This window comes from Mesocricetus auratus, unplaced genomic scaffold (genome assembly GCF_017639785.1).
Source record: "Mesocricetus auratus isolate SY011 unplaced genomic scaffold, BCM_Maur_2.0 Super-Scaffold_100030, whole genome shotgun sequence".
Classification (NCBI taxonomy): Eukaryota; Metazoa; Chordata; class Mammalia; order Rodentia; family Cricetidae; genus Mesocricetus; species Mesocricetus auratus.
The window spans coordinates 17,594,760-17,609,154 of NW_024429211.1; the positions used below are offsets into that span (position 1 = coordinate 17,594,760).

The window sequence follows — 14,395 nt, forward strand, 5'->3', positions numbered from 1 at the left end:
TGCATATAAACTTGCACAAGCACATATACACACACAAAAATTATCTTTCTATTTTATTTGTATCAATATGAGAATTTTGCCTACATGTATGTCTGTTCACAACTTTCGTTAATTTCTGGTACCCACAGAGGCCAGAAGCATTGGATCCCCCTAGAACTGGAGTTAACAGACTGTTGTGAGCCATCATGTGGGTGCTAGGAATTGAAGCCAGGTCCTTTGGAAGAACAGGCAGTGCTCTTAATCACTTAGCCATCTGCCCCAAAATAAATACATTAAAAAAAATCTCTGGGACTGGAGAGATAGCTCAGAGGTTAAGAGCACTGGCTGCTCTTCCAAAGGTCCTGAGTTCAATTCCCAGCAACCACATGGTGGCTCACAACCACCTTGAATGATATCTGGTGCCCTCTTCTGGCCTACAGATACATGCAGACAGAACACTGTATACATAACAAATAAATAAACCTTTAAAAAAAAAAGAAACCTCAATTAGATCATATCACTCTTTTCTTCTTAACCGTCTTCCAGTGGCTTCTCTTTCTTATTCATGGCCTGAGAAAGAAAACAGCAATTCCTGACATATATGATATATATGTAGCTTGATACAACACACACACACACACACACACACACACACACACACCCCAAGCTGTTTATTATATAGCCAAGCTCAGTATTGACAGAATTTGACCTGTGGCTCTGAGACACAACTGGGTCATTTTGATAGTTTTGTCTAAACAGAGATGAAAACAATGAAATACAAACACCCTCCTCTCTGCTAAACCACACTACCTCTGCTGCTTTGCCAGTCAAAGCCTTCTCGTCATCCAAGTGGACCCATCTTACACAAGATCTTCATTGGTAAATTACTCACTGAATGTCTCTGCACCCCACGCACGCAGTCCAGAGTGAGCCTCTTTTCCTTACAGCTTCTGCTAAGTGTCCAAATCCTTTCACAGAATTCGAACACTTAACACACCATCTCCCTGAGCTGTACCAATGTCCCTCACAAACCTGCTCCCTCACTGTAAGGAGCAGTAAACCTAGTTCTTTTTAAAATGCAGCTATGTTTCAGCCTCTGGTAGGAAAGTCTCCTCAAGCCAGAGTCCTGAGAAGTATCTTTAGAAAGCCCATAGTGAGTATCCTGACTTTGAGGCCTGCCTGGAAGGGTGGCTGCAACAGGCTGCCTGGCTGGGAACTAGAAGCAGAGGTCAGCGGCAGAGCTAGGGGCCTGATTTCCATCCACAGCATCCAAAACAAACAACTTTCCCAGCCTATCTCTCGAGTTCCTGGTTGACTGAGTCTTCACCTCTCATGTTAGATGGGCTCATTGTAGCTGTTCCACAATGTGTAAATGTTTCAAAACATCATGCTATACACAAGAAGTACAAACAATTTTGTGTCAACAAGTTCCTCACAGTTCCCCTATTTGTTTATTTTTTTATAAAGGTTTTGTATTTTATTTTATGAGTGTTTCAGCCGCTTTCATATGGACCATGAGAGCACCTGGTGTTTGAGGATGGAAGACGGCATCAGATCCCCTGGAACTGAAATCGCATGCCATCGTGAGCTGCCACGTGCGTGTCTGCAAGAGCAGCAAAAACCAAGCCTTTGTGTGTGTGTGTGTGTGTGTGTGTGTGTGTGTGTGTGTGTGTGTGTGTGTGTGTGTGTGCGCGCGCGCCCGCGCCTATGTGAGGGCAGGTGCCCTGGGAGGCCAGAGATGGAGTCAGAGTTACAATTGATGTAACTACTGAGCCATCTCTCCAGCCTCATTTCTAGAAAGGTGGATTTTACTAGCTGTGAGGCTGGAGAGGAACTTTGTCCCCAGGATCTTGACTCCTGCTGCACAAAGGACTTTCAGAAGTCAGAATGAAAAAAAAAAAAAAAAACAGTGTATTAAGCAGAAATACAAGGCACAATTAAAATCTTAAGCGGCTTGAGGACAGACGGCGTATAACATTGATTTTTAAATGTGGTGGTGTGTTTATTTCATCATAGAATTCTTCTATGGTAAGTGATATTATAAAGTGATTTGTGAGATGTAATGTGTAGGCAAAAATGAAAACCATTTTGCTACACATTAGTCAACACAAGGTTGACAAATTTTGATCCTAAGCATAGCTTACTAATCATTTTAATAATCTTGTTTGTGACACTTTCAGAAAAGAAAATCTAACTTCTGTGCAGTTGGGTTTTGGTCAGTCATGTTAAAATTATTTTTTTAATTTATTTTTACTTTATGTGCCTGTAAGCCCACCACGCCCACGCAGTGCCCGTGAAGGCTAGAAGAGGGCGTGAGACCATCTGCAACTGGAGTCACAGACTGTTGTCACGTGGGTGCTGAGAATGGAATTCATGACCTCTGAAGGAGCAGCAAGGGGCTCTTATAACTGCTTGAACCTTCTCTCTAGGCCCGTGTCGACCCGTGTCGAAATTCTTGACTCTTCGTAGAAGTTAACCAGTCTGCCTCACTAGCTCAGTTATCTGACAAGACTCCTAGATTTCTCCCTGTCTACTCCCAGACTTTGATTTTGAACATCCAAATCCAACTACAGTTTTTGGCTTTGATCGTCCGTCCGTGTTCCGGTCGCTCGCATTCTGGGCTGAAATCAAGTCTTCCCGGAAATTCGCATGCTTGCTTTCACCTGTTTGCTCCTAGGATCTCCCTGGCTAGCTAGTTTCCCTGAGCTAGCACAGGTGCCTTTTTCCCCGCTTCGCAGGGTGCTGCGGTCCCCGGAGCTCCGGGTTGCTTTCGGTCACCGGCTCTCGCTCACGAACTCGGCCGAGTCGGCTGACTTGGAAGGAGCAGGGCGGGAAGGGGCGTGGCGGTCGCCTGGGTTCCGGGTTCCTGTCCACGTCCGGCTCTGGGCCCCGCCTCGGCGTGCAACCTACGGGGCGTCCTCCCGCTGGAGGGGCGGGGGACCGTCCTCTGAGGACGTTTGGGCCTGGGCGGCCTCCGTCCGCAGCGGGTTCGCGAGTGGGCGCGGCGACTGCGGAGGAGGACGGCAGCTCTGCCGACCATGGAGTTCGACTGTGAGGGCGTGCGGCGGCTGCTGGGCAAGGTGCGGGACGGGACGGGCGGGCCCCCTGCGTTCTCGCCACCCCACTCTGCCCCGGCCCACACCCGTCCTCTACTGCCCACTCTCCCCCAGTATCCTTTTGTTTCCCCCCCCAAAGTTGTTTGATTGCCTTGACCTATCGAGTCATTGCGCAGCCCAGGCTGGCCGGGCAGTTGCGGCAGTCCGTCCTGCCTCGGCTTTCCGGTGCTGGGGTCCCGGGCTGGCGGCCCCTCGCCTCCCCTCCTGGAGTGAGTCATCCCCCTGCCAGCGACTTTCCCTTCTTTGAGAAGTCCCGGTTGTCCGTCGTGGAAGCGACGCCCCCGCAGAGCCGCCTCCTGCGCGCCCTGGTGGCTGACTGTACACTGCTTTTTTTCCGTCTGCCTCTCCCTCGGGCCGGGACCCCAGTTGCTGCTCGCGATGAAAGACCTCCGCAGACCCGGGTGCGGGTGCGGGCCCAGACGGGCTGACTGTAGGAAGGTGGGGAGCTCTTCCTCGCTCAGGTCTCACCTGCTTCCCTGGGGCCGGATGCTCAGCATGCCTGGTTCCCGCCCACGAGCAGGCAGGCAGGTGCCCTCTGGGTCAAAAGTCATTTTGTCAGTAGTCGAGCTGGTTTTCTTGTAATCTCTCTGTTTGGGGACAGTTTTTACACCTGTAAGAGGTTATTTTGTTGTTGTTTTGTTTTGTCTTCTCGAGTCAGGGTTTCTTTGTGACTTTGGAGGCTGTCCTGGAATTCCAGTAGCTTTTGTAGACCATGCTGGTCTGGAACTCACAGAGATCCGCCTGCCTCAGCCTCCCGAGTGCTGCGACTAAAGGCATGTGCCACCACCGCCCTGCGCACCTGTGAGAGTTTTAAGAGCTCCAAGATTGAAATCATGGACGCAGTCCATTTAGATAGTTTAGTTTACAGTCACAGGTGTAGGCTGATTGCGTTTGTTTGTCTTGCATTGTAGTCAAAGCTATGTCCTCCAACTCAAGGCAACGCTGCTGGCTCAGCCCTGAGCGCTGGGATTTCTGGCTTGAGACGCCATGTCTGGCCTAAAGGAAGAAGAGTACCATTTGCTGGGCGTTGGTGGCACACGCCTTTAATCCCAGCACTTGGGAGGCAGAGGCAGGTGGATCTCTGTGAGTTTGAGGCCAGCTTGGTCTACAGAGTGAGTTTCAGGACAGCCAGGGCTGTCTCAACAAAACAAAACAAAAACCAAACTAAGCCAACCCCCCCCCAAAAACAAAACACCCAAATGAACAATAACAACAACAAAAAACAAGCGAAGAAACAAAAAGCTCAGCTGAAGTTTCACTAAGGGATTTTGCTGACTCTTTTGGGAAATACTTTGATGTTTTCAGATCCACAAACACAGGATACCTTCCCATTTAAAACAGGCTTCCATTTTATTTCTTTCCAGTGTTACGTTTTCTTTTATCTTTTTTTACATTTTTTCCCTAGATTTTATTTACTTATGTTTGCAGCATCTGCCTGTATGCCCACAGGTCATGTGGTTGCTGGGAATTGAACTCAGGTCCTCTGGAAGAACAGCCAATGCTCTAATCTCTGAGCCATCTCTCCAGCCCCTCCAGTGTTTTTGTTTTCAACATCACTTTTATACCTTTCTGAAGTTATTTCCAAGTATCTTTATTCTATTTCCAATATATCGATAGTTTTCCTCCTTTCATTTAATCCTCGCTGCAAGTCTAGGGAGTGGGTATTATTGCTCTTGGCAGGGAAGAAAGTAAGTTGAAAGAAGTTACATGATGTTGTCTGCAGGGCTACAAAGACAGGCAGGAACAGGCAGTTCTCCTGCTTGGAGCAAACTTGCTGGTATTTATTTTCCCCTAGAAGCCTAGGATACAGGACTAGAGATGCGAGGGAAAGTCAAGGTGTTCCTGATGAAGGAGGCAGTCAGAAGAGAGTCAAGGACCCACAGGGTGGTCAGACACCAGCCATGAGCATGACAACCTTGAATTTGGTTCCAAATGGTCACAGGAAAAAACCAGCTCCCGAAAGTTCTCCTCTGCCCGCCACATGTCCACCCATGAATATAGAACTACATTAAAAATGAAAATGTAATTCTTTTTTCAAGTGCCTGTTCAATAGTGATGAGTGGTTCATCCTGTGCTACCTCTCAGGCTTTCAGGGGGGTACTTAGAGGCATTTAGATCGAACTAATCACGGCATAGGTCTTGGGGTTGAGCTTGGGATTTACTGCTTAGACTTAGCAAATTGCATCGATTCTCAGGTTTGTTTTTTTATAAAACAGAGCAGTTGCAAACTCTACTCCTTAGCACCATGGTTTCAAAGAGTAAATCAGAAAGACTTAGTGATGCACACCTGTAATCCTATCATCTGGGTGGCTGAGACAGGGGGATGAGCAGCCTGTGTCAGGTTAGTAATGTGTCTGGTACTGTAGCGGTCGAGTCCTGCTCAGGGCCTGGCATCCGACAGGCGGCAGGCATCCGTCTGTTCTCATCCCGTGCTAACTCTTCTCATTTCAGTACAAGTTCAGGGACCTGACTGTGGAGGAGCTGAAGAATGTGAACACGCATTTCCCGCACTTCAGATACTCCATGGACACCTACGGTACGAGCAGCGTCCTCTGGTCCTTGCTGCATTATTTGCGTTACTGATTATTTGGTCTACAGAGCTTCCAGATTGTTTCTTCTCTCTGTTATCTCAGAACTTGCCATGTCGCCAGGCATAAACTTAGGCTTCTGATCCCCATCCTCTATCTCCTGAGTGTTGGGATTACAGGCAGGCACCTCCACTCCCTGTTTTCTTTGGTGGTGGAGGTAGGAGCCAGGGTTTCATGCATACTAGCCAAATATTCTACCAACTGAGCTACACCCCAGCCCTTTTGTGGTTTTGAGACAGGATCGACATGTACCCCTGGCTGACCTGGTACTCATACAATATAAGCTGGCTTTGAGTTCATGGCAGTCATGCCTCCTCAAGTGTAGGTCACCATGCCTGGCAAGTTCTATGCCTCTTAGGGGAAGGTGGGCTTCAAACTTGGGTTTCAGTGTCAAAGTTTCACATCCTTCTATTTCTTTGTCTTAAAATTCTGTATTTATTTAGGCATTTCTGTGTGTGCAGTCACTCCCTTTGATTACTGTTCTCTGTATTCCTCACTGACATTTTGGAACTTTTTCTTTCTTCTAGTTTTCAAAGATACTTCCCAAAAAGACCTGCTGAATTTCACTGGGACTATTCCTGTGATGTACCAGGGTAAGGACAGGAGCTGAGAGACGGTGGGACTTCTCTGTGGGAGCTTCTTTATTCCTTGATGCACACCACTGTTTTTATATGCCCCAGGTCTGTCGGGAAGGCCTAGTTAATGTTGCTCTGTTTACCAAATACTTGTCGAATAGTGTCCACCAGGCTGGCAAGGTCTGAGGACAGGAAGAGAGCATGACAGCAAAGCTGCTTTTTCAAAATAGCTCCCTGTGGCAGAGCCCACAGTTCCACCATTCAACGTTTGATCTTGCTCTGTGGGAAATGGTGCATTTGTGACCCTCCACCTAGAGTGCTGAGACAGGAGAGTGGAAGACCCCAGCTCCAACAAAACGAAATGTCGTTCATTCAGGGTGTAGATCTGCCCGGAAGGAGTACCACCTGCAGTGACTAATACACAATAGCTAATACTAGAAATTCTCAGGGAGTGTTTCTCCTGGTTTAGTTCACTTGATTACTGACTGATAGGCATAGGAATAAATGAACTGGCTAGAAGGAGTTGGTACACTGAGAAGAGAATAGGAAGGGAAATCTCTAAGGAAAGAGTTGAGCATTGACAGTGGGATTTTGGAAGACTTTTTTAAATATCAGACATTTCCCTATGTGAATTCCTTGACCATGGCAAGCCTGCATATTTCCTGTCTCCCAGCCAGTGATGAGCTTCCATAAGTGTGTGGAGGCTTTTTTCTGCCTGTGACTGGAGATGAAAGCCATGGCCAGGCTCTGCAGAGGCTGCAGAGTTGGGGACAGGACAGGCAGAGCTCAGCTGTCTCTGCTTTCCATGCTTCTCTCCTGCCAGGGTCTCAGCCTGTTTTCTGGCTGTCGGAACTTCACTCACTGTGAGCTGTTTTCTCTGCTCTCCTTGGTTAGATCTTAAAAAGAAAGGGAAGGGAATGAGGAAAGACAAGACAGGGAAGGAAGGGGAAGGAAACTGGTTCAGGTAGCTTAGGTGATTTGTTTGGAGTCAAGAGGATAATTTTTGTTGTTGTTTTGGTTTTTTGAGACAGGGTTTCTCTGTATTGCTTTGGAACCTGTCTTGGAACTTGCTCTATAGACCAGGCTGGTCTCGAACTCACAGAGATCCACCTGCCTCTGCTTCCTGAGTGCTGGGATTAAAGGTGTGTGTCAACACTGCCGGACAAGAGGATAATTCTTAATACTCTGCTGATTTCAGCTTTATCATTTTAATGATCAGTTTCCAGGTTTTGTGGTAGCCACTCACAAAACTGGTTTTCAGACCCTAAACATCTCACATAGTGGAGGCCCTCTACCACTATGCCACATTCCACACCACAGCCCCAGGACTGGGTTGTCTTAATATTGTCAGTACTGTGCAGTTCACGGGTAGTCTGCCTTTCCTACAGCCATTGGCCCTTATTCCAAATCTTCATCAAAGTAGTGATACTGTTTGCAATACCCCCCCACTCCAGTACTGAAATCAAACCCAGCACTTTACACATTTCATGACTAGTATTCCAGCTGCAGGTGTGTCACCATTGGCTAGTAACTACCTTCTGGAGGAATATGATGGTGTATCTTTGTACTTGTTGGTCCCCTTTATGGTCTGTGATCACATGGTTTTATAATCAGCGTTTTCTATGGGACAACAGATAGGGGTATGCCCACATTGTAAATACTCAGGTAAAAGCCACAAAGGATGCTTCTGAGAAAGGTCAATATCAAATCCGTAGATTGCCAGGTTTTAACATGTCTACAACCTGCTAATTGCCATCCTGGATGCATATTAGCATGGCAAAAAAAGCTTTAAAGAAATTTGGGTTGCATCAGAATGCTGAGGGATATGGCCAAAGTGCTTTACATGTTCATAAAATACATAGTCATGGCTGAGTATTGTGCTTTGTGTGGAAGCAAGATGATAAAAGTAGCTTTCAGTTGAAAGAGGGTTTCCATAGTGAGAAAAAAGACCACAGTGAAGAAGAGAACTGTTTACATCTGACCTATTTCCAAGTGGGTTTAAAAGTACAACTCATAGCGTTTGCTATGCCATGTACTGCCATAGGCATTTGATGTACATGGATTTCATCCCAACAGTGCTATGAAATAACAGATACTACTCTCATTTTATAGAGGAAAGGATTGGGACAGAAAGAAGTTAAGTAGCTTGGGTAAAGTTACACAGCTAATATATGTAGAAGTAGGCATTCTGGTTCTGAGTGGAATGTTCTCAGTACAGTGTAAGACATGGTTAGACTGTGAAACAGGAATAAGTCTTAAGGATAGTGTGTTTTTAGATGTGTACTCAAGGTTTAGTTTTCATTTACAGTGAATTTTGCTTCGGGCTTCGTGGCAACCAAGGCAGACACTGATTCTTGGAATGAATGACCTATATGGTTAAAATCGGAAGAGCATGCAGTCAGGTTCCTTCGTATCTCTCTCTTCCTCCAAAGTGGTTTATTTTGTTGTGAAGAGCCTCAGACAAGCTGAGAAACTCTGAGAGCACCTGCGAGAATGCTTGCAGGCAGCCAGGAGCAGGACTGACAAGGTGTCAAGGTGACAAGGTCAGGATATGAGACAACATCCGCTGGCATTACTTGGCCTTAAGAGTACAAAGACCAAATTTACCAATAAAAATTGCTACCCTAGAAGTTTCCTTTTCAAGCTCCCTGTGTGTGAGCACAGTCTCCATTCCCACAGAGAGATGGCTGTCCTTCCTTTATTGTTCTAGGTAAAGGACAGTTGCCTCTGTTGAGGTCTGTCTCTTTTATTTTCATGTGGTCTCGATCAGTCCCGATCTAACATGATTGCATTGCTGGCATTCGAACCCAGAACTTCACATGTCAGGCAAATGACTTATCTTTGACCTATTATCATAAGCCTGCTTCTTTTTCTGAAAAGAATATGGAGCACTTTTAGAAACTAGTTTCTAAAAGATTGATGGACCATTTTTTGTGTGTGTATGTGTATGTGTGGGGGTGGGTGGGTGGGGTGTTGTTCAGAATGCCCTACCCCACTCTCACTTTTGGAATGTGAGTGTATTGGGTTGTTGAAAATGCAGAGCATGTTGTCCGTACCCCACTGTCACTAAATTTTAGGAATCTACATGTTTCAGTTCTGTGGAGTTACTGTGACATACACTAAAATTTCAGGGTCACTAAGACAAGGTGACTTACCTTCCCCTCTAAGTTCTGTGTATCTAGCTCAGCTTATGGTTCATAGCACTTGAAATTACTGAGCTGCTTAAGGGCAAGTATCGGAACTATAGTTGGCTCATTTATTCTTTTTCATCTGGCCATTCTTATTTATATGACAGACTTACTTAGCAGCTAGTGTAATAGGCATAATACCTGATGCTGGGGATATAGAAATGAATGAGAGAGAATCCACAGTAGAAATTTACACTGGAGTAGAAAAGCAGACTGAATAGGTAAATAATTTCAGTTTAGAATAAATACAAAAGTAGAGGAGCTACAGTGTCTCTGCTTGGGATGAGCAGAACTACATAGGAAAGATTTTGTGTCCCAAGCTGACAGTATAGCACATCCTGTAAATGCTACTGAATTGAAAAGTTGACCATTGTCATTTTCACTGTGTTATGCTGGTGCTGTGGTAAGAACCTCATCCCCGTGTAGAGGAAATATGATTTCCATCCATCCTTTACATACAAATTTGGCCACCCTTTTCCTTTTATTTCAGTACTTAGGACTGAGTCCAGGCCTCACACATCCCAGGCAAAATGCTCTACTGCTGAACTACATATCAGCCCCCTTCTTCTTTTGAGGCAGGGTCTTGATGTCTAGACTGTCTTCAGACCTGCAAGTCTCCCGCTTTAGCATCATTAGGTGAAAGTATAAGCTCTTATTGCTATGCCTAGCTACTATTGCTAAAATCCCACTAGCTGCATTATACATGCATACGTATGTGTCATGATTGTTTATTTGTCTCAACTAGGTATTACATACAACATACCCATTCGCTTCTGGATCTTGGATTCTCACCCTTTTGCTCCACCCATTTGCTTCTTGAAGCCAACTGCAAACATGGAAATCTCAGTTGGAAAACATGTGGATGCCAAAGGCCGAATATACTTGCCCTATCTCCAAAACTGGAGCCATGTAAGATCAACCTGGATTTTAACTTTTCTTTTTCTGAATATTTATCTTGATCTTGGTAGTGCAAGTAGGCATACTGTATCTTTCCTCCTTTCTTATTTATTGGTGTTTTTGGGTCTGAGTCTATCATGTAGGCTGACCTCCAGCTCAGAGATCTGCTGCTTCTGACTCCCAAGTGCTGGGATTAAAGGCCTGTGCCACCACACTGGGCTAATCTTTCAATTACATTCTTCATGTGATCTTTAGAAAAAGTTTGAAATTGAGCTCTCTTGAGTCTTTGACATTCCCAAAACACTGATGACATCCCCTGTACAGCTGCATTCTTCAGGTCTGGCAGCCAAACAATGTTGTACCTTGCTTTATAATCATTTACCACTTGAGGGGGTACATAAAAAGCTGTTAGCAAAATACTGGAACTCTATTTCCTAGTTCTTGTACTATGTAGAGATATATGTAATTTTGCATGCTTTTTAACTGTGTAAATTCATCATACACTATGTAATCAGTAATGTGCTTTGTTTAACTGAGAGTGTGTGTGTGTGTGTGTGTTAAGAGAGAGAGCAATCTAGGACCTGAAGCATGATAGACAAGTATTCTACTGCTGAGTTTAACTGAGTGTGTGCGTGCATGTATGTGTGTGTGTCTGTCTTAGAGAGAGAGGAATCTAGGGCCTGAAGCATGATAGGCAAGCATCCTACTGCTGAGGTTCACTGTGTGCGTGCGTGTGTGTGTGTGTGTGTGTGTGTGTGTGTGTGTGTGTAAGTCAGTTTTTTATCATGTGATTTCCAGAGATCAAACTCAGATTGTCAAGCTTAGCAGCAAGCACCTTTTCTGACCCCTTTTTGTTCATTTGTTTGTTTGTTTGTTTTGAGGCAGGGTCTCAACACTGATTGGCTAGGCAGGCCTGCCATCAAGCTCTGAGGATTCTCCTTCTCCAAGATTACACCCACACATTGTCACATTAGCTTTTACATGGTTGCTGGGGATCTGAACTCAAGTCCCCATTCTCATATTGCAGGCACTTTATCAACTTTACCATCTCCTCAGTCCTGTTTCTTCTTGTGGAATTATCTATGTTACCATTTTTTTTAAACTATCTTCAAAATATATTTCAATATCTGTTTCAGACATTCTTTAAGATTAATTTTATAGGGGCTGGAGAAATGACTCAGCAGTTAAGAGCATGATTGCCCTTCCACGGGATCTGGGTTGAATTCCCAGCACCCACATGGCAGCTCACAACTGTCTGTAACTCCGGTTCCAGGGGATCCCACATCCTTACACAAGTGATGCACAGAAAATAAAAATAAATCATTTAAAAAGGATTTATGCATATGAATGTTTACTCACATATATGTATGTGAATCACATGTCTGCCTGATAGCCATGGAAGCCAGAACTGGGCATCAGATCCCCTGGAATTGGAGTGATAGGCAGTTGGGTGAATCCCAGTCCTCTGCAAGAACAGCCAGTGCTCTAACTGCTGAGCCATCACTCCAGCCCCTCCTTCTTTCTTTTGAAAGGAAATACATGGTGAAAGTTTTAAGGATCAAGGACTCCTGTCCATAGTTTATTTTTACATGTTTTAGGAAGTAGACATAGGGGTAGAAATGATGTTTACCAGCTAGATGGCAGATATATACTGTTTTTGCAGTTTCTTTATTAGTCTAAAATGACTTCAAAATAAAAAGTTTCAACCTTGTGTATTCTGCTACAAAGTATTGTTTATCCTATTTTCCTACATTTGGAAGATGTTGGTTTAGCATTTTCCTCCTTGTATTGTACAGGTATATAGAATATTATCCATGAGATGATAGACTTTGTTTGTACTTTTCAACTAAGAATATTAAAACAAGCCAGGCAGTGGTGGTACATGCCTCTAATCCCAGTACTCAGGAGGCAGAGACAGGTGGATCTCTGAGTTTGAGGCCAGCCTGGTCTATGGAACTAGTTCCAAGACAGCCAGGACAGTATACAGAGAAACCCTGTCTTGAAGAGCCAAAAAATAAAATAAAATAAAATAAAAATAAATCACACATGGTGCCATTTACATGTAATAACAGTGTAAGCAAACATACAGTATTAAAACTGCATAAAGTAAGCTGTACCAAGCAGGGTATTATTATACCATTGAGGTTTCCTTCTGCTTCTAGCATGTGAGGTTTCTTTTTTTTTTAAAGGTTTATTTGTTATGTATACAGTGTTCTGTCTACATGTAGGCCAGAAGAAGGGACTAGATCTGGTGACAGATGGTTGTGAGCCACCATGTGGTTGCTGGGAATTGAACTCAGGGCCTCTGGAAAAGCAGCCAGTGCTCTTAACCCCTGAGCCATCTCTCTAGCCCCGTATGTGAGGTTTCTCATGGTTCTTTGATTATTTAAAATTCTGTATAATTCTAGAAAATGACATGGGGTAGCTGCCATGCATTTTTCACTATATATAGATCTAGCATACATAGCATATGCTGTTTTTGATATTGGTATGACCTCTGAGGCTGTGGTGTAGCTCTGTGTAAAAAGTGCTGTGAGTTCGGTTCCCAGCAGGATGGAGAAAGAAAACAGGCAGGGCTTGTAGTGACGACGAAGCGCAGGCCCTTAATAGGAAGTCTGGGGAGTCAGTATGTGTAGCTTTCAACTGTGCATTGTTCAAAGATCACCTTGACTGACTGACAATATAAAACTGGCGTTCCTTAGAAAAAATGGTAACTTTTCCCTTTGCCTGTATTCTTCAGCCTAAATCTGTCATTGTTGGATTAATTAAAGAAATGATCGCCAAGTTTCAGGAGGAACTTCCTCTTTATTCGGTGCCATCATCCAATGAAGCACAGCAGGTCGACTTGCTAGCCTATATTGCAAAAATCACTGAAGGTTTGTATTGTCAGTCAGATCACCTTAAGAGTGAAGAAGTTAGAATTTCTCCAAAAAAAAAAAAGCTAGAATTTCTCACTAATATTCTGTACTCTTTGCTATCTAAATTCAGTAAATAAATGTGTATATGTGTGTGTCTATATGTATATATGTATATATATTGCTGTATATTAGTCATAAGGTATTACCACATAGTTCCAATTAAAGTTTGTTAAAGATAAAAATGTTACTCTTACATAGTCAGATAAAATAGTTCTTGCTTTGTTCAGAGCCCCTTATAAATTAATTGTCCAAACCTTTATCATTACATGTTTCTATAGCTTTTTGGCTTATCCAGTATATGGGACCAGACTCTGAGTTTCTTATTGGGAGTAAGACCAAATGTTTGAATCTAGAATTTTTCATTAGGATTTTTGTGAATGTTGAGGTCAGAGTTGAGTGTCTTCCTCAGTCTCCAACTAGCATGTAACAATTAGACATAGTAGTAGGCTTCAAGTATGACATTTTCATACATGTACCCAAGGTGTTCTATCCTATTCCCCCTGCACCCTTCCCTTGTGCTCTCCCACTCTTCTTTTAATGGTTCCTTTTTATTATGTGCATTAGCATGTTTGCATGTGTGTCTGTATGAGGGTGTTGGGTCCTCTGGGACTAGAGTTATGGACAGTTGTGGGCTGCCACCTGCGTGCTGGGAATTGAGCCCAGGTCTTCTGGAAGAGCAGCCTGTGCTCTTAACCGATGAGCCATCTCTCCAGCCCCAAATAAAAAGTTTTAAATGTTTAAATGTCTTTTAAAAGGAGAACCTCTATGTAAAACAACATTCATTGTAAGACTCCTGGATTTTGGGGGGAGGGAGAGTGCAATGTGTTTGTTAGTTTGAGACGGGATCTCAGTCAGGCAATCATGACTGGCCTCAAACTCTGTGAGCTGAAGATCACCTTGAACTCCTGACCTTCCTGCCTTCTCAAAGTTGCTGGGATTGCAGACATGCACAGAAATGCCCAGCCTCCTCCTCTTCCGCCTCCTGCTCCCTAGACTAGGTGTCACCATGTAGCCCAGGCACTGCCTCTGTTTCCTGGTTGCTGGGATTATAGGAGTGAGCCCCCAAGTTTAGTTTCAGGCTCCTGCCCTTGCCTTCATTAGTTCAGGAAGTGGTTTATTTTTTTAATCTATAGA

General features: G+C 44.3%; 1 protein-coding gene across 3 annotated transcripts in view; it reads left to right on the forward strand.

Annotated features, from left to right (window-relative positions):
• Uevld (UEV and lactate/malate dehyrogenase domains) overlaps positions 1-14,395 on the forward strand; it is a 37,547-nt gene that overhangs the window by 2,440 nt on the left and 20,712 nt on the right. Inside the window, exons 1-5 of one of the 3 annotated variants that reach the window (XM_005087719.4) lie at positions 2,926-3,059; positions 5,547-5,631; positions 6,211-6,276; positions 10,192-10,355; positions 13,084-13,219. In XM_005087719.4, the coding sequence (XP_005087776.1) occupies positions 3,018-3,059; positions 5,547-5,631; positions 6,211-6,276; positions 10,192-10,355; positions 13,084-13,219 (493 nt within the window). In that variant the 5' untranslated portion in view covers positions 2,926-3,017. Of the gene's footprint in view, positions 1-2,925; positions 3,060-3,513; positions 3,534-5,546; positions 5,632-6,210; positions 6,277-10,191; positions 10,356-13,083; positions 13,220-14,395 lie in introns of those variants that run through there. The other 2 variants (XM_040733268.1, XM_040733269.1) reach the window with 2 other exon arrangements.